Source organism: Enhydra lutris, unplaced genomic scaffold (assembly GCF_002288905.1).
Source record: "Enhydra lutris kenyoni isolate GAN:26980312 unplaced genomic scaffold, ASM228890v2 scaffoldscaffold21, whole genome shotgun sequence".
In the NCBI taxonomy this organism is placed as follows: domain Eukaryota; kingdom Metazoa; phylum Chordata; class Mammalia; order Carnivora; family Mustelidae; genus Enhydra; species Enhydra lutris.
This window is the reverse complement of record NW_019154105.1, coordinates 73,161,740-73,182,416: the sequence shown is the minus strand read 5'-3', so window position 1 is coordinate 73,182,416 and position 20,677 is coordinate 73,161,740. Positions and strand designations below refer to the sequence as shown.

The 20,677-nt window shown below is 44.7% G+C and overlaps 1 protein-coding gene across 2 annotated transcripts in view; it reads right to left on the bottom strand.

Annotated features, from left to right (window-relative positions):
- The window catches only part of LOC111149217 (SET domain containing lysine methyltransferase 7), a 45,901-nt gene extending 26,321 nt beyond the window's left edge, over positions 1-19,580 (bottom strand). For both annotated transcript variants that reach the window (XM_022506164.1, XM_022506165.1), the window contains exons 1-2: positions 18,882-19,580; positions 11,178-11,307 (exon numbers count right to left, since the gene is read on the bottom strand). In XM_022506164.1, the coding sequence (XP_022361872.1) occupies positions 11,178-11,307; positions 18,882-18,921 (170 nt within the window). In that variant the 5' untranslated portion in view covers positions 18,922-19,580. The remainder of the gene's footprint in view (positions 1-11,177; positions 11,308-18,881) is intronic.
- Positions 19,581-20,677: the final 1,097 nt, after the last annotated feature.

Below are 20,677 nucleotides of genomic sequence, written 5' to 3'. Positions count from 1 at the left end.
AAATTTAACATGTAAGATGTTAATTTAACATGTAAGGTGTTTAACATGTAAGATGGTTTATTTTAACATCTGCAGATAGTACTCACCCATTAATTCAACTAACATTTATAGGGTGCCTTATAAGTAGCAAGCATTGTGGGAGGTTCTAGAGAGCACGAGGAACACGACAGCAGAGGCTGCAGGCACATGCTGTGTCATGCGAATAGACGGCATGCCAAGGGGCCACAGGGACTGAGGTGGCTGCACCTGGCTGTGCCTGGTAAAGTCTGGTCTTGCTTATGGAATGACAGAATGATCTGTGATAGTTAAATGAAAAGCACAAGCTAAATAACAGTAGCCTCTGGTCACACTGTAATTACACTATGGGTAGTCTCCCAAGGAGAGAAATCATTGTTTCAGTTTTGTTTGTACTAACAATGATAAACAGGCTGAGTAAATTCATGAAGAGAATAGAGTGCACTTCAGCATAGCCCTTGCATAAATAATCAAAATTCTGTATCAGTTGGCATTAATGAGATCCGACTCCCCCTTTGGCCATTAGACTCCCCCCATGGCCAAAAAAAAAAAAAAAAAAATATATATATATATATATATAGCCATTAGGTTCCCCCCCATGGCCTGCCTCTCTCTCTCTCTCTCTCTATATATATATATATGTAACAACCTTGGGGAAGGATAGCTCATCAACTCACATAATGATATAAGAGTGCAATAAACTACTTACTCACCTATCTTCCCATTTAGGTTGGCCAGATAAAATATAAGAGGCTCAGATAGGTTTGAATTTCTGATAAACAACAGATCATTTTTTATTATAAATAGGTCCCTAAGATTGAGCAGAACACTTATCCTAAAATATTTTTTGTTGCTTATCTGAAAGGCCATTTTAAGTGACTGTCCCGGATTCTTATTTGCTCAGCCTAGCAACCCTATTGGCGAAGTTCTCAGGAGCATTTAGAACATGCCTGCGTGTGTTTGAGCAGAATTCTCCCCTGACACACTAGTCTGCCAATGTTTCTCAGGTCATGGTCAAATCCACAAAGCACAGGTCTTGGAAATCACTTAACAGTAATATGGACTTGCACATATTTCCCGCTAAGTAGCTTGTCCCATCCTCCCTTATACTGGAGCCCATCCTTGCTAGTCTCGTAACACTAAGAATCACAGCTATTTCCCTCTGAGCCCAAATGACAAATGCGCACAAATGTCAACTCTTAAGGCGCTGGAGAGCAAAACTGATTGCAATGTTTTTCAGCACCTGCTTGAGCAAACAGCTCAGCTCTCTTAGCGGGTCTGTAGGATAGCTTGGATGAAATCTGATGACCAAAGGGGCACGTGATCTCATGAACTGGGGCCTCCAGGGCCAGAAAAATGATGAGGCTTTGACATCCTCTGTCACGGAGGAAACAAAATAAAAGCTTCTGGGTCTGGGGTCAAGGGTCCCGCCGTTCCAACTTTTTCTTCCAGGGGAGGTTGGCAAAGCATGGCCCACTGCCTGTTTTTGTAAATGCAGTTTATAGTCATGCACGTTCCTTCCCCGCGTCCTCAAGGCTGCTTTCCTCTCGCAAAGGCACAATAGCAGAGTTGCACCAGGCACTGTAGGTGGCCCAAAAAGTGGAGAGCGTTTACCATTTCACCCCATACCGGAAAAGTTCGCTGACTCTCGTTCTAGAGTCCCTGCTCACATAAGTTTATTCACCGGCCCCAAGCACACACACCTGTCTCTATCTTACCTCCCATACCATGGTACCCTTGCTTCCGCCTTTAAAACACAGGTAACCAAACGTTTTAAATCCCTGAGGACACAGTCAGGAAATCAGCCACGGGTCACATTCTCTCTTTTTTTTTTTCATTCAAAACAAAAATAACCTTGGGGGTAATAGTGAATATTCTCAAGCCTCTGGCATTTTTCTATTCAAAAAAGAAATATGCTGAGACAATGGCACTGTTTTGTGGCCGCTAAGTTGTTAATATCAGAGAATATCAGAGAGGAAACTACATACAAGTGGCTTCCTCATCCTTCTTGCTGAAATTGGATGGACAGTTGTGTTTTGGAGGAAGTCTGCTCATCCTGGCTTAACCGGAGCCTGCCCACCCTCCCTGCGGAGCCCTGCTTCCCCCAAAGTCCACCCTGAGCAGCGCGCCCAAGCCACACTTCTCACTGGAGCCTCATCATGAACCATCACAGAACTTTCCGGGTGTTGACCGGTGGTCACCTCAGTGCCCCACTCCTCTAACTAGATTGTAAGCCCTTCGTAGGAACAAATTAGGCATTACCCATCCACACATCCCTCCCAGACATGGGAACATAGCCTATCTTCAAGTGGTACTTCCTGAATGAAAGAATGGAAACGGAAACTGGGCTAATTTTGCTTTGAGAAGAGACGACTGAGAGGGAACATAACGATGTTATACTCAAGGGCAGGGAGTACTCTTTCTGCTCATCAGGAAGTCTCTTTTCTTCATTTCTTCATTTGTAAACTGCAGCTACTAACAGGTTAATATATATCAAGTACTTAGAAGATGATCTGGGACGTAGTGATTGTCCAAATAAGTAATAGCTATTCTTATTAAGCATGCACGCTCATGGGTATGCTAATGAGCTTTCTCCTGAGAAACTGGGCTTTAAACAGCATCAGGGAAATAGTTATGAGATACTGGAGTAGTCAAAGACATTTACCAAAACTGCTTTAAATCTACTGAAAAAAAAAACAAAAACAAAAACAAACCAACAAACAGGCAAGAAAGTGTCCTCTGTCTGGAATAATTTATGAGTGACCCATTACATGGCAGAAGGAGGATATAAATGCTTAAGTGAAAAAAGTAACATGTATTCATTGTAAAACAAACCAAACCAAACCAAGTACCACAAAGACGTAGAAAGTAGGAATTCCCACTCCCCTTGCTCAGATTGCCATATGCCACTGAAGGCTTTGTCCCCATTTACATAGCATGCACTTTCCCACCTTTGTTGTTTCTGTTTTAATGAAAATGGGATCATATTATATATAGTGTTCTTGACTGTTATTTCCTGAAGTCTCTTTCAACATCTTGGCAGATTCTTTAGTATGTTAAGAAACTTCAAAAATGGTCTTTCGACTGTTAGATTTTTCTGGCACCAGCATCGAATCAAGTAACCAGAAAATGTGGAGAAAATTAAAACATCAACTTTAAATTTCTTTCTGTACATATACACACAGACCATTGTTACCTGTTTTATCAAAGCTCTTGAAATTAAATGTGTGTAATAAATTAAATTAGGAAATCTAGCTTAAAAAGAAATTGGGAATTTTTATAATTATCTAGGCTAACACATCTGCATTTTAATCAAATATTATTAAATTTTCTTTTTAAAATTCTCTTTAATGTCTGAATACACAAAAGTGCTCTTAGGAGATGTGACAGCTTTGGCCCTTCCTTGGTATTTTGGGGACCAGGCTTTCCACCTTGTGAGGCATAAACTCTGTTCCCTTCCTGTCATCAGCTGTTGTAAAATAAGAATCAAGAGGGAAATTTTATTTTATTTTTTTTTTAAAGATTTTATTTATTTATCTGACAGACAGAGATCACAAGTAGGCAGAGAGGCAGGCAGAGAGAGAGGAAGGGAAGCAGGCTCCCGGCTGAGCAGAGAGCCCGACGCGGGCCTCGATCCCAGGACCCTGGGATCATGACCTGAGCTGAAGGCAGCGGCTTAACCCACTGAGCCACCCAGGCGCCCTCAAGAGGGAAATTTTAAATGAATCATAATTCTACTTTAAATTCCCACTTGGAACCAGATTAAATTGTGACTCTTAGTATTAAAACATTGAACAATTATTTTGTGACAATATATATTACCTTTTTTAAAAAAACTGAGATGTAATTGACATACAGTATTATATTATACATTAGCTCTTAAAATATTGAACAGTCAGTAAAGATAAAGAACATCCCCCACAAACCCAAACCATCTGCTCGGGCTCTCTCTGAGAGAAACGTCAACTTCTTACAAGGTGTGATAAGCAAGCTGAATGGAGCCCTACCACGCCTTCCCTGTGATAGAGTGTGTTGTCTATCTTGAAAGTTTTTTTTATCCTTTAGTAGAAGATCTGTGAGTCTGCAGGATCTGATTTTTATAAAGGCTCAAGATGACAGTAAAATTTCCGAAGAGCAATTAGTGAAACTGAGCTTTGCTCTCTAAAAATAAATCCTAAGGGGCATCTGGGTGGCTCAGTCAGTTAAGCACTGGACTCTTGATTTTGGCTCAGGTCATGATCACAGGGTTGTGAGATCGAGCCCCTTGTCTGACTCTGTGCTCAGCGGGGAGTCTGCTTGGGATTCTCTCTCTCCCTCACCCTCTGCCTCTCCCACCTTCTCTCCCCTCACCTAAAAATAAATAAATAAATAATTATAAGAAAACTCTGCCAGCTATTGTTATCGACAAATAATAGTAACGGTAATAGTGAGAAATAATAATAAAAATCCATCCTTGATCTTGAGGGCATTGTGCTAAGAGAAATAAGTCAGACAAAGACAAATATTTTATGTCCTAACTTACATGTGGGATCTAAAAAAGCCTAACTCATACAGAAACAGAGCAGAACAGTGGTGGCCAGGGGCTGGGGGCTGGGGGCAAAGGGGAGGCGTTCATCAAAGGAGACAAACTTCAGACTATAAGATGAATAAGTTCTGGGGATCTAATGTACAGCATGATGACTATAATTAACAATACTGTATCACGTACTCCAAAGTTGTTAAGAGAGTAGATCTTCAATAATATCACCATTAATAAAAAGGTCATTATATCAGGGGATGGAGGTGTTAACTAACCTTATTGTGGTAATCACTTCACCATATAAATGTATCAAATTAGCATGTTGTATACCTTACACTTACACATATCATATGTTGATAATATCTCAATGAAGCTGGAAAAATGTAGATACAGAGCAAGAGGAAACAAACCCATGTTTTCCCATATGTGCCTCCTAGGTACCCTCCACGCTGCAAGGTCTTTACAGGTGTTCTCACTCAATCTTCAGAACAGCTTGAAGAAGTCAGTCTAATTATCCCCACTTTACAAATGAGGAAACAAGCTCACAGATCAGAGTTCTTCTGAGCTGCTTTTTTTTTTAAATTTTTATTTATTTATTTATTTTTACAGATTTTTATTTATTTGACAGATCACAAGTAGGCAGAGAGGTAGGCAGAGAGAGAGAGGAGGAGGAGGCAGGCTCCCTGCTGAGCAGAGAGCCCCATGTGAGGCTCGATCCCAGGACCCTGAGATCATGACCTGAGCCGAAGGCAGAGGCTTTAACCACTGAACCACCCAGGCGCCTCTGAGCTGCTTCTTTAAGTAAACTTCCCATCAATCTGCCAAGCTCCTACCAAAGTTGGTCAAGCTCTACAAGGAAGTAAATAAATTCACCCCAGCACTCTTTTGAACTTTTCACAAATAACAACTAATGAGTGACTTCAAGAAAACTTAAAGCAAGCAAGGAAGGCAGTTGGGGTCAGGGCTATTTCCTGGCTCCTCGTTGGAGGAGAGTGATGGGTGTAGTGAGAAAAGGAGGGCTCCAGGATTGAGCTCACTTTGGCTTGAATCTTAGCTCCAACACTCACTGATGGGTGACTGGGCAAGTTATTTAACCACTCTTTGTCTCAGCTTTTTTTTTTCTTTTAAAGATTTTATTTATTTATTTGACAGACAGAGATTGCAAGGAGGCAGAAAGACAGGCAGAGAGAGAGGAAGAAGCAGGCTCCCTGCTAAGCAGAGAGCCTGATGTGGGGCTCGATCCCAGGACCCTGGAATCATGACCTGAGTCGAGGGCAGAGGCTTTAACCCACTGAGCCACTCAGGCGCCCCTGTGTCTCAGTTTCTTATGCAGAATAGGATTTTAAGCCTACTATACAGCTTGTCCCTAAGGGAACGTGTCCAGTGTTGAACAGATGATAGGTATTCAAAGTTATCCATTTTTCCCCATTCCCTTTCCTTCTGTATGTCACAAAAAATTTTGCCTTAATCAGAACAGTTCATTAGAATACAGACAAATGTATTTGTTGAGCCTGGTTCCAGCAAAAGCTGGATGACTGTCAGAAATATAGAAAGAACTGTGGCTTGTGCAGGAGGCAGGAATACATGACTTCAGAAGTCCATTTCGGCTCCAATTTCCCTGATATGTGACCAAGTATCTTCCAAAATCCAAACACAAGGAATCATGCATGGGCCTGTCACTGGGAAAATGTCAGCCTTTCTCAGTGGCTCACAGAATGGACAGCCTTGCTTACATTATTTGGCCAATGATAAATGACAAAAGGCCCTCTCAGCTGGACACATGCATGTAGCAATCAACACTAGGAGAAGTAAATAATACTCTGAAATCTAACTGGCATGTTAAGGGGAAGCATCAATAATGTAAAAAATATGTAATTAAATGAATTACCTCACCTTTATCTCATAGTCAGGCTAAAAACCACATAATTCCCTAATATTACCCAGCCCAAAGCCAAGCTGCATTGAAATACCTCTTTCTTGTTATCATCCTAAAATTTCAAGTAGTTCTGCAAAATTACCTTTGTATCTATAAATCTTGGTTGAAATGAGAACAATTCAGAAAAAAAATGCACTGAAATGGACATCCAGAATTGGGATTAGCATAAAAATTAGAGATGTGTACCTCAAAGTACTCCACATGCTGAATACTTTCCCAATATGCCACCGACCCCACCACAGTCCAGTGGTGCCAGAGAGATCCCAGAACCACAGCAATGAAGCTCCTAGATCCCCTTCTTTTCACCGCATTAAGGCCTTCATCTCAGGACCAGAGCAGATGTTAAGTCCCAATGACCTAATCTTAGTCTCAGGACATTTTCTTCATTTCTTTACAAAGGGGGAGAAAATGGAAAACAATAACTGCTTGAAGAGACAATTTAAAAGATAAGGTCGATTTTCCCATTCATTCCTAATTGTTGGGATAACTTCTCTGTTAAAGAGTGACTGGCCTGCCTTAAGCCAGTTTTAATGTTTTTCTGTTCTACATTTCGCCATATAACAAACGAGAGACCCACCGTTGAAGATCTCAAAACTAGCAAACATTCTAAGGCTAAGATAATAGTAAGGTACAATGTACATTTTGGCTATTTAAATTGATTTAGAAATAAATAGCTACTTCCTTATTTTACCTTCAATATGTGTAATTAATATGCTTAAATTCTCTGCCAATAGTGGTTACCCCTGTGATGTGGGGGTGACGGCACAGAAAAAGGGGAGGCATATTCACCTTTTACATTGGTATATTTCTTCTTTCGTTTGTTTAAAGATTTCCTTCCTTCCTTCCTTTCTCTCTCCCTCCCTCTCTTCCTTCCTTCCTTCCTTCTGAGAGAGAGCATGCATGTGCATGGGGGGAGGGTGCGGGGGACAGAGGGAGAGGAACAAGCAGACTCCCTGCTGAGTGCAGAGCCCAATGCAGGCCTCCATTCCGGGCTCAAGCTCAGGACCCCGAGATCACGACCTGAGCTGAAACCAAGAGTCAGATACTTAACTGACTGAGCTACCCAGGAACCCCACATTGGTGTATTTCTTAAAGTCTGTTATTCTACCAAGTATTTGCTCTATGTGCAATTGAAAAATATTCTGCTTCTATCTAGGAACTTGCCTCAAAAATTTAACAGGGCCATTTTTCCTCGTGATCTTAATATTTAAAATTCTTATTCATTATCATAGTCTATATAAAATAGAAAAGTGATTCTAGAATTTCCCTGCTATAAATCTGTTTTTGTTTGTAACCCTCTCATAAATCACGTATGGAGCTTATGGCATAGACTGTGGTAATGGTTTCATAAATATATACTTACCTCCAAGTGCATCAAGCTGTATTAAATACGTACAGCTTTTTGTATGTGAGTTGTACTGTAAGTAAGCTTGCTTACAGAAATCCCACAGCCCCGTTCAGGTGTCACATAAGATTAGAACGCACCAAGGCCAAATCTTTTGTCACGACACTTTGCAATTTTCCAGACAGGTTCCGGCAATTGCAAACAAATCCTCTGATGGGAACATAAGCCTGCATTACAGGTTTGGACAGCTTTTAAAAACTCTCACAGAAACTTTGTTTCCTCACCTGCTATTTTAAAACCTTGATTTCAGCCCTTTTGGGGGAAATTTTTTCAGACTAAAGCTCCTGACTGGCAGTGAAAGCATAGGGTCCCCACTTTGTTTTACCCAATACATCAGACTCTAAAAATTAGAAGCAGTTAATAGGGAGAAAAATTAATAGACAAACCTAAATTGGGTACCATTTCATGGAGAAACAGCTGACTTCTCTAGGACCACATCCTGCACCCTCCTTAAAAAGGCCCAGTAGATTCCATGGCCTTTTTTTCAGTCTTAAGATTATCTCACTCATGTTTATGGCATATCCTTTTAACAGATGTCTCATAATATGCTCAGTATTGGGTTGAAGGAAGGAGGTGACAGTGACCTTTTGAGAACCTGTCATCATACCACTACATCATAAAAGCAGTGGTACGACTCTTTCCCCTCTAAGTGTTAGCCCCAATCTATCCGAAGAAGGGCACAACAGTAACCTCTTGAGGTCTGTGCTAATACCATCATTCTTTGATTCTATCTAACCTAAGTCTCTCCAGATGTTTGACTGGTACATATAAAAACTAGTGAATTAGTGACTCAAAAAGGAAAAAAAAAGGGGGCAATCAATTTCTATTCCATTGATAGGTACTGGCCTCATGTTTCAATGGGACCCAGTGTTTAAGCTTTTTCACGCTGGGACACGCATGCGCAGGGCTGCAGGGGGACATGGGTAAATCGAGCTGCAGCTAGAAGTGACCCGCCTGAAAGAGGGAGGGAGGGAGGGAAGGGCTTGGGAAGGGTCCGGCCTCACTCAGCTCCTCCCATGGCCAACAGGATCAGTATCTTGGAGCCAGCACAGCTTATTCCTGGCACACTGGTGCGGAAGAGAAGTCTAGCCCTTCAACACTGCATGTCAGGTCTGGGGACCAAGCAAGTCAGCAACATTCCTATCAGCTGACCCTGCTGCACTGTTTCCCCAGAGTCAATGACTGGCTGGGATCATCAGCTACCAGACATCAGTTACCAGAAAGCATGAGAGAGAGAGAGAGTGTGTGTGTGTGTGTGTGTGTGTGTGGTGAGGGTGGAGTGGGTGTTCTGGGTGAATTCTACCTTCTCTTTCTGCTTCCAGACTCATTTAGCAAGACTCTCTCTCTCTCTCTTTTTTTTTTTCTTTAAGTATCAAATTAAGGGAAAGTGCCATGAAGCGTAGCAGGTCAAACAGCTTTTGTCCTCAAGGAAACCTCTGTCCTCTAGACGAAGTAAGACATTTGCACAAATATACATTTGTTGAATGAATAAAAGAATAACTGCCACATGAGAGAAGAAGTAATACTTTTCCAGAAAAGAGATATAAATAAACTGCTGTGAGAACAGGCAGGAGCAGCTACCCTCTGGACAGGCTAAAGGAATCATGAGAGAAGCAAGCATTGATACCAGATCTTGGAAGAGTTCTGTGTGGGACTCTGGTGTCCATCAGGTATCCACAGGGGGGCAAAGGAAAGAGAGTGAAACATCTGGCCATTTAAAAGGTACAGTTTGTGGGGTGCCTGTCTGCCTCAGTGGAGCGTGCAACTCTTGATTTCAGGGTTTTGAGTTCAAGCCCCACGTCGGGTATAGAGATTACATAAAAGTAAAATCTTAAAAAAAACGTACAGTCTGTAAGCAAAGCTCACTGAAAAGAGATGTGGTGTGGGGTTGGGGAGCATAGGAAAGAGAAGGTTGGGATCAATAATGAAAATGAAATTGTACAAAAGTTCTGTGATAGGTTTTTGCTACTTTCCTCATTGTATCAGATAACGGAGGGCCCGAAGAACTGTTAAAAACTTTAAAAACAACCCACTCCATCTACAGAAAAGGCATTCTGGTCACAAGCCAGTCCCTCTGTCACCCTTGAACTGTCAGCTTAGACATTTCCTTTCCCAGGGAAATTCCCAGGCATAGGAAGCTTTGGCTTATTACTGATGTCCAGAGCTTAGAAGCAGCGCTGTACCCTGCAGAATCTTAGAATCTGCTTTAGTTAAATCCATTTCCCTATTCCTCAATCAAGCGGGCAGAAAGAGAGCTGGCCTTCCCCTGTCTCTGAATTCCTCAGTGCTTGAGAAATTCACGTGGTCATTCTCTGTTTCTGAAACTGACATGGTTTAAAAGTCACGGTAGGAAAACTGTGCCCCTACAATTCCATCTTTTCTTGAAAGAGAAAGTCATTCCTGTGGTCATTCCCACCTATTTCAAGAGGGTAAGGAGCTTCTGCCTCATGGCATTCTCAGATGGGAGGTGAAAGCAAAATAACAAGAACCCTGCTGTGGAACATATTTTAGCTAGAGGCAGAGCATCAAAGGTAGCAATTGTGACGTCACCACAGAGGGACCACACATAATGACGGTCATCCCAAAGGGCAGCCTGTCAAACACCATGAGTCTGGAGTTGAACACCCTGTGTTCACCTGTCCCGTGTCTCCCTGGTTGACCTGTGATGAGGCAGCTTTGAAGAGTCTTGCTAAATATTTTCTTCACCCGTCTCATGAGGACAGGGCATATGCTGAGAAAATTATGAAGCTGCGGAACCCACGAGGTGGCCACATCATCCTTCAAAGTGTTTGAAGGAACCAGACCGTGACAGCAGAGAGAGAGAGAGGGCTGCGGGCACTGGAGTGTGTGTTGTCCTTGAAAAGAAGTGAGAATCAGTCGCTACCTAAGCTGCCCAAGCTGGGCCCTGACAAAAACAACCCCCATCTGTGTGACTTCACAGGGATTCATTATGTGGACAAGCAGGTGAAATCCATCAAAGAACTGGGTGAGCCCCATAACTTATGTGTGCGTGATGGGAGCTCCCTGACTCGGGCACGACAGAGGAGCTGTAGCGAGCACAGCCTAGGAGGCAGTGATGAGGGACCTAAGCCTCAGGCTGACTCCCCAGAGGAGCACGAACGACTCCCTAGGTCCCCAAAGCAGTGTATAGCTATTGGGGTGACTTTTGCCTCTTCTGTAAGTGGCACCAAAACATCCACTTAAATTCTTTCATTTGTATCATTCCTTCAAGTACAGTAATTTGGTGACCCCCACCCCCCACCCCGCCACAAGACGAAACTCAACAAAACTGTGAGGGCTACCTGCCATCAAAGAAGAAGAACTTCCCTCGGCCGTTCTTTTCTCCGTGAACAAAGTTCCCCTCAAATCTGTCCGTGGAGGAGTAGGTCACCGTGCAGAACCCGTGTGGTAATCCATCATCATCCAGGTGCCCTGCAGAAAGGGAAGCACATAGCAAAGCTTAACATCTTCAGTGTGCTCCCACCGCCATGTCTGCACTCAGACCCTGCCAGCACATTCCCTGAGCAGCCCGAGGGCCCCCTGCCTGCCTCGGGGGAGAGCACCTACCAAGCGTTCTGTGCCTGCATCAGCAGTATCAACTGATCTGTTATGTACACTTTGTGAACAGGTGGGGGCTACAGCAGAGGGACTTAAGCAGATTTCAGACTAGGAAGCACAAACGAGCTGGAATTTTACTGGGGACTACAAGTTATTCCCAATAATAACATCTGCATGTTGCAATTTACCAAGTACTTCCCTACATGGCACTGCTCATATTTGGAATCAATGCCCCCAAACTCTCTTGCTTAATTGAAATGAAATTGAGATAGCCCCATTTTATAGTCTATTGTAAGGTACTTTGTCTTTGCAATAAGTTATCTAGTTGTAGAACTCAGTATACGATGTAATTTTACAGATCATTATGTAGGAGGATGTGGAGGACTGCTAGCCGGTGTCTTTCGAAAACCTTACTGCTTGCTCTGTCATACTCACACAAAAAGGGACACAGCCACATCTCTGAAACTGCTCTAGTATTTATACACCTAACATTGTACTAACACATGAACTCAGAGTCCTTCTAAGCCTGAACTTCAACTTCAACTTGAACTTACTGCTTTCCTTTACAGTGTCTTTCAGCTTTGAATGTTTAGTAATAACATTGTCATTTACCCTCTCCCACTATGTTCAGAGGGTTTGTGCTTTAAATGCAGCTGCAAGTATCCATGTGGTCATTTCGACAGTGATTTTGAACATCAGCAGCTCTTATACTGTGACCTTTAAATTGCTGGTTCTTCCTGGGTCACAGACTCGTATATTCCAATACTTATGTTTACAGTCAATGTTTAGGTTTTTATTATTATGTGCATATTTCACAAAACCCAGGAGTCACCTCATTGGTATCTCCCCAGTTATTCTGGGGAGCTAATTTTATGGAGGTGGGTGAAAATGAAGGCAGTAGTTAATCTCCTGGCTTTTTCTTGGGTTAATGACCTGGGTCATGGATGAAAAAGGTATGAAAGCATTAAACACGGTGTGCAATGCAGGGACATTAGACACTTAAATGGGGCTTCTAGATGGCTCACAGACATAAAGGAAAACACAAACTATACCACCACAGTGAATGCTTTAGTCTCCTAAAATGGTTTCTTCCAACATGATAAAAAAAAAAAAAAAAAAATCACCTCTTAGAAGAGAGGTTAAGTAAGCGTTATTATGAACAACAAAAAACCTCTCTATTTGTGTTATTGATTATATACATAAAATAACAATGAACAAATACACTGTTTTATTGCTACACTTGACTCTGTATGGAATGAATTATCTAGAATATTACAATAAAACGTGACTACTTAAATCACAATTGATATGGTTCCTTTCCTCTTAGCACAAATTTTTTTCTACAAAAGGCCAGGAAATTAATGGTTAGAAAGCAACCAGGCCATAATTGCTTTCTTCTCACTCAAAAATTAGCTATACATGGTATGTTCAATGATACTCAAGTCATATGAAATAATTTGGACAATTATTTTCTAAATATGTACTGGTGACATTTCTCTCATTGAAATAAATTAAATATACTTTTTTTCTTTTCATTAAAAAACTCACTCCGTGTATAGCTGAAAGCTTGCTTCTGTGAAATGCTGGGATTAACATTTCTATGGATTTAGCATTCTACTTATGATTTAGGTATATCAGAATAATCATTTTAGCCTTATATTGAAGTGGTCACTAATTAGTTGAAAGTACTTTCCTCACAGAAAAAAGTTCACATATTTTAAACTTTAAAATGTTAATGTTTGATGAAAATTTTTATGGTACTTCAGATGAAGAGATCTATTATAGTAAACATGAACACTAAGGAGGAAAAAAACAGTGTAAAAATTTCATTTCCACCTTCCCTCATTCATGACAGTCCTGTCCTATTTCTGAATAAAACACTGCTGGTGCATCCCCAGTGGTGGAAAATTAGAGAAAATTTAAAGTGTCATGTGGACACTTCACATGGAACATGCTAAAAGCACCTGAGGGGCAGTACTGATCCCAACAGAGATGAAAGCAAAAACACTCAGTCCCATCCCGTGAAGGATGCTTATGTCAGTGTGTCTTTCAACAGGCCCGTGAAAAGTTGTCCCAACACCTTAGCCCCTAGCTGAGATAGGGACAGAAAACACGAGCCATTTCTTGGGTAACACAGTGTGTTTGGGAAGATGTGGATGCATGATGTTTCCCTCTCCCTCTGCCAGTGCACAGCAGGCCCCTCTTGTTGGCTTGTTTTGTTTTCCTCTCATCTTTCCAAAAGGAGGACGATGTTATCAATGAACAGGATCAATTGAAAAGAGCTAGAAATTAAGTCCTGTGATCATTCGAGAATTCCACCCTGAATATTTAATAGCCTGGAGTGGTTTTCCTAGCAGTAGAACCTGGTATCTGAAACAACTCCAACAGTTAACAACAACAAAGAGAACGTTCAGAAGAAAGTAATGTAGGGAAGAGAAGAGATTTGGTTGTTTGGCCCTTCCACTTCCGTTCAACATTAGAGCTTTTGTAGACGGTCTGGTATAGCTCTTGTTCAAGCACCACGTGGGTAACAGCATCATGGAATAGCTGTCTGGTCAGTATTCGTCAATACCGCTGCTCTACAGAGAAGAAAAAAGTCTGCATGCCTATTAGGCATCTGGCAATGGAGAGCATCCTTTCCTGTTATCTCAAGCACACCTCACAACAAGCCCTCACATTCCAAGCTTATCTCATCTGAGGAAGCCCACGCCTTGCACCTGAGAAACATATTAACCACTTTGAACAGTGTTAATGAATACTGGAAGCCCCTTCCCCAATTCTTTCCATCTTTTTCTCTCCAGATAAGAGCAAACCAGCAGCATACCCTTTCTTTCCTGCTGCTGGTGGAAGAAGGTATCCCTAAAGAGGTAGGTATTCTTGGGACCCAGGAAGAGAAGTGGAAGAAGCCTCTGGAATTACGATATTTCTCAAAAAAACCCAGGATCTCCAACAGCATGTCCTGCTTGCAAATTCCTATCACTTCCAAGTGTTACCTAACTCAAAGAGAAACACTAGTCCTCCTTGCTCTGATTGAGGTCAATTTGTAAAAATGCTCCAAGTCAGCCAACAGCCTTCTGGGCCAGTTCCCGATAAACAGAGGCTGAACACCAGACTCAAACAACAGGAAAATTCACTGGAATGACTATTCTGCGTTGATAATACCATCCCAACCCAAGTGCTGTAGATCCGACCGCAGCGTGATTTTAAATATTTATAGAGGTTAAAGGAAAAAATGTAACAGTTTCATACTTTTACTTTTTCACTTTGTCCTAAAAATCATTATCTACTGAATAGTTAGAAAGTTAAAAACTCCCCCTCCAGTTACCTCTGAGCTTTTTTCTTAATCTGATGAGAGCCAGGCCTGTCTTCTGGGCAGTGATGGTCCATCTCCGCAAAGGAAATTCCCTCTGGGTCAGACCCACCGCTGTTGACCGCCTCAGGCTTACCCACAGGAGATCTGAGAGTAGGGCTTGTGTGTGTATGTGCGTGTGTGTGCGTGCGCGCACGTACACACGCCTGTGTCTAGTGTGTTTCCTTCAGAACAAGATTTTGTTTGTGGTTTTGTAGAATAGAGCTGCTTAAAAAAGTAATAAAAGGCAAACTGATTCTGTTTAGTGCAAAGAACATGCCCCTCACGATGATGCATTTACACTGGGTGTTAAAAGCATACTTTGGTTTTTGAGAGTAATTCTTCATGAGAGCTTAATTATTAGTTGTGAGGGTCATAATTTTAGTGCGTGGCCCACGGGGAAGGGGTGCTACCAGTGCACTTGGTATGCATTTTCCCCAAGTACAGAGCACGAGCCAGCCTTGTTAGAGACAGGCTGAGGAGCTGCAGACAGTGGAATACTGGCTTGCTTGTTTTCATCCTGGCTCCTTACTTTCAGACATTCTGATACTTCCTTTTTTTGGAGTATTTTTCCTTAGCATCTCCTATATTGCTCCAAGCCTTTCCTTTTTTTTTTTTTCTGGCTGTTTAACCACATATCTGTTTAACCACATTATTTCAAAGAATCTTCTAGGTGATCCCTTATCCTGCTCACCATTGCTGGTTCACCTTCCCAGAGCAGAACTCTGCTCCTGTCATTCCCAGCTCTAAGAAGCCCCCATGGCTTCCCATGGCTTTCAGCACACAATCCACATTTTCAGCCTCTGATACACAGCCTCTTCCCCTGTCTTATTGTCCACTTTTCTCCCAGGCTCTCTGTTCTGACAGAACCAAATGTTTAGTCTCTGAATGTGCCTCCATAATGACAAGATACCAACCTCTGTGTTCGCTCACTGAGGCCCCTTTCAACTAGAATCAACTCCATACCACGTCTTCTGGGAAATCTTTCTCCTTCTCCCTCCCCAAGCTAGAAGTAATTTTTACTTCCTCTCAACCATCATAATTCATCTGTTTGGATAGGATAGATGTATTTAAAATTCTATTAGAGACCACAATGTATTCATCTTTGTTATCTACGGGTAGACAAAGAAATAAATCTAGTAATAAACACTACTTCCTACTGAACTAATGAGCCTGGAAGAGTTTTTAAAAAGCCACAGCAGGATCTCAGGTGGCTTTCTTGGGCCCTCTGAGGCCTGGGCTTGCTGCCTACCCAGCAGTAGTAAACAGCTACTCCCTCCACTGGCCACCTCCCCTCGGGATTCATCCACTCAGAGCCTAGAACTTCACCCAGGCTACCGTTCCACCCTGACAGAAACAACATTTCAACTCTACTCCTGCAAAGACCAATTTCTTCCCCAGGATAAATTGCTAAGGAAGAAGAAAAAGAGGAATAACGATGTCTGTTGGAGAGGCTGTCAGCTAAATTCTCTTCCCCCAAATACATTTTTCTGAAAGTCACTGAACTCTGTCAGAATCAAGCTCTCCAGTGATAAAAACTGATACTGAGTGATAAAAACAGTTACTGAGTATTGCATATATTTGACTGACTAAAAACTTAAAAAAAAAAAAAAAAAAAAGGAAAAATGTGGGGAGACAGTCTGGTATGATGGAGTGAGGTCCTGGAGATCTAAGCCTATCTCCTACCTCGCTGAGTATCCCTGGATTAGTTCTTAACTCTTCTGTACCTCAGTCCCCTCCCCTGTAAAATTAGGATATTAGTGCCCACTTCATAAGACTGAGTGGATAACATGTGTGTGAAACATTTAGCACAAAGTCTGAACATAGTAAGAACTAAACAATTACAGCAATGATCATAATAGGGAAGACAAAGGAACTGTGGAGACCAAAGGCTCTGTTTATGGAGCCTTTTACCAGTCTCCTCAGGACATGTTAGATGGTAAGCAAAGACTGTTACAGACGGCACTAGAAAGGCCAACACTGGCTGGAGAAAAGCCCACTGGTACAGTTCACTTCATGTATACACACACACCCGCTAGACAGAGTTTGAGCCTTAAATGCTTCTAAGGACTCTAAAAGATTCTGTCCTACTCTCATTGTTTATTGTCAGGTACAACGAGTGACCATGTGTCCTGGATTGCTCCCAAACATTCAAGGCTTGAACTAGTTGTGCCAGCATGAGTATTACTAGTGACCCCCTCACCCTCAAGCATATTCTTGATTTAGGACAGTAATGCATACAGTTGGTCCTATATAACAGATTCTTCCTTGTTTATATAAAGGACTAACCAACAGACACATTTCTAAATCTGCTTGTTCACCTTCTGCAAGGAACCCAGGGACCATGAACAACTGGGCCTTATGTTTCTAAACAGCTTCAAAAAGGAATGTGGTTTTTAACCTGGGGAGCACTGCCTGTGATCAAAGGTTTGCATTAAATTTTTACAAATAAAAGTAAGCTTTGAAGAATGAGAACAAGCCCTAACAATTTGAAGAGAGCACATGTTTTGTTTATCTTTCATAACATGAAGGCACAAGAAGTCAATAATTTAAATTAAATGAAGGCTTCCAATGGACCCTCTCAATCACCGTCTCTGGGGCCAGAAGCCCCCAACATTGAATTTGATTATTAAATAGTTCTGTGAATTCACAACATTGTGAAATTAAAGCCACAACAACAACAACTAACACTCTTTGAAGCTGGATAGAGAAATAAGAAGTTTTAACAGTTACATCAGGATGGATATCTTCCAGAGAATTCAGAATTATTATTATACTTAATCTCACCGTAAGACCTCGAGATCACTGCAAAAGGAATCAATTATGTTTTATGAAAACATAAAAATTGATTTCTTCTCCCAGTGTAGCAATAACTATATATCCTCATGCATTTGTACATTGTTGCTACTTTCTTTTTCATTACCTTTTGTGACAACTTGTTTATACAAATTAGATAGAAACCAGATTCAACCAAAATCTTAACGTTATTTACTTGGACGCTTGGTTTAAAATATTCTGGAATAATATCACACAACATTGCAAAACATCACGACGTGCTGTCTGGGGTGGAATCAAAAAAGTAAACATGCTAAAGAGTATTTTCCAGTACTCACTGTTACAAAATCATAACATCTCCTGATACAAACAACTAGATTGTATAACGTCCCCACCTCGCTATTTAGAACTAGCAAAAAAAAAAAAAAAAGGTGGAGAAACTCAGCAAAACAAAGTGGCGAGAAAAGTCGGGGGAGGGGCGCTAGAAGAGAAGGGGCGGAGAAACACGACACCGAGGCGGTGATATCACCCACAGCCAACGGCATGGAATTCAGAAAGTTAAGTGTCACCCAGCAATTTCGGTCAGGGCTTGCGGCGCGCCTGAACAGCGTGGCGGCGGCGGCACCCGAGCTCGGAAGCAGGAAGGGGGAGGGGCGGTTTGCCTGAGTTCGCTCGGGGGCAGCGGAGGGGAGGGCCTCCCGGTCGGCGTGCGTTCAAGCCCCGGGTCCGGAGCGTGGTGGTTGCCCTGCAATGATTTCATCTTTTCGGAAGAGCGGCCGCCCCGGCCGCGGCTGCCACGTGCCTGGGTCGGCCCCGTGCGCTGCGCCGGGGGACGAACCCGGACGCGGCCGCGGTCACCGCAGGTCGCAGCGGCGAGCGGAAGGAAAGGGCTGGCAGCCGGAGAGGGGCTCGGGTTGCCATAGCCGGGCGGGAGGGAGCGCTCCGCGAGGCTGCGGGTCTCGGGGGGCTATCCTCCCGCGCACCCCCACCTTCCATCCCCAAAAGGGGGGAGGCCAGAGTGCGGGGTAGCTTCGCAACTCCGAGGGCGGATGCGGGCGCTGGCCCGGCAGGCTGGAGCGGCCGTACCCTGCCGGGGCCCCCGGCCCCGCGGAACCCCGTTCCCGGCCTGCGCTCCGCCGCGCAGTGCGCGCTCCCGGCGGCGTGGCCGTGGCCGCCCGGCCCGTGCCCGAGCTGGGCAGCGGGCCACCCGCGTAGGGGACAGTGGGGGCCGCGGGGCCCGGCGTCGCGCCGGTCGCAGCCCGCCACTCCTTCCGCGTTCCAAGCCCTCGGCGCCTCCTCCCCCAGCCCCAGAGAAACGCTGTACCTTCCACCGCCTCCTCCACCATCTCGTCGTCGCTATCCATGGCGGCTGGGGACCTTGCCCAGTTCGGGGCCGCGCGGCTGCCTCCCGTCCGTCCGGGTGCTCCCGGCGGCTGAGCGAGCGCTGGGGCTGAACCCTGCGAGTTTGGAGGAGGAGGAGGAAGAGGAGGGGCAGTCGGGGCTGGTTCGCACTGCCTCCCCCTACAGCCCTTTCAATTCCTTGGTCTTAAGCTGCTGCGGCAGCAGCCGTTCCCCCCCCCCCCTCCCTTCGCCCGCTGGCCCCTCGCCTCGGAGGCTCCGGGGTGCCGCCGTGACCGCCGCCGCCGCTGCAACTTTCTCCTGTAATACCCCCTCTTTGTTATCGAGCAGATGATCCGCTGACATCACCCAGCGCCGGTGCGCTCCCTCCCTCGCTGATTGACAGTTCCCTGTCCCTTCCCAGAAGTAAGGCTCCTTAAAACGAAAGGCGCTCCGGGTCCGCGCTGACTCTGCGCCGCAGCCGGCCAGCCCCCGGGCCCAGCGGGGTTTATATTTTGCTTCTGCTCGGCTTGGTGCGCTCCGAGCGCTGCATGCGGTCGGTTGCACCGGGCTCCTAGCGGGTACTTGGGACAGCTGGGGCACCGCCCTCGGGGGGCTTAGAACTCCCGACCTCCAGCTGTGCGGGGGCAACTTGGAAGTCCGCCGTGCAGAGCCCTCCAGCCCCACCTCGGGACAGCCTCCGAAGAGCAGGGGAAGCCAAGGCAGCGTTTCTGACGCTCCAGCACCGCAACTTCCTCTCGCCCTCGCCCCCACTTCACCCCGTTTGCCACCCGGAGCTGCACGAGTGCGGCACGCAGGGGAGCGCAGGTGTCCCTGCGTCGCGGCATCACATCCGTGAGCAGGTTTCCTGGACTCCAGGGGGTGACATCCAGTCCCGATTCCGCCGAACTGGGGCTCCTACCCCAGCGCACCGAGTCCCCACCGGGCGGCTCGGGTGATTCAGAAATTCAGCAAATCCAAACGGCAGCGGGCTCGCTATCAGGCAGGAAACACGCCGCGCGGAAGGCCCGGCAGGTTCCCCCTCGCGGTTGCGGTAATGGAAAAGGAGCCGCCGAGCGGAGCTAACGAGGAAGGACCCTCCGTCTGGCGCGCCGCCTCCTCGCGCCTTCCGCCCTGTACGTGTGATGCCCCAGCTGTCTCCTTGTTCCTCCAAGGGCCAACCACTCCATAGATTCGGGCTCTTCAAGTGGAGAAAGTCACGGGGCACCCAGTTCCCGGCCCAGCCACTTAGACTCGTTATGGCATTGCCTCTTACAGGTGGCGGTAAAGGGCGGCTGTAAATAGCTGGTTGAGCGGATGCAAATGTACACAATGTCCCGTGGAATTACAGGGTGCTGCTCTGGGCATCTGCCAGGAACAGCCACGGGAGGAGGGGACAGGAGCGAGCAGAGAAAAGTTGCTCCATTTTGTTTCCTGAACAACAAATGAGACTTTCAGGATTTCAGCGTACTTCCAGCACCTGGGCGACCACGCCTTGTTTTGGGCTTTGTGCTTAAATGCTAGATATTTTTATCGAATATTGTGAGTTTCTCCTTAAATTCATGTTCCCTTTGTGAAAAAAAGAACAATGCTAGGGACACTCGTACCATACACTGCCAGGAATTTCAATCCCTTTTCACTGCTTTAGAAACAGAGGGAAGGGTCCTGGACCAGGAGTTAGGACACTTGGGTCCTGGTGCAGCTGACCTGCAGGGGGGGCCTGGGAGCCCCCCGCCCTTGCCAGCCTGAATTCCTCCAGCAGGAGATAAGAGGCTTAGGCTA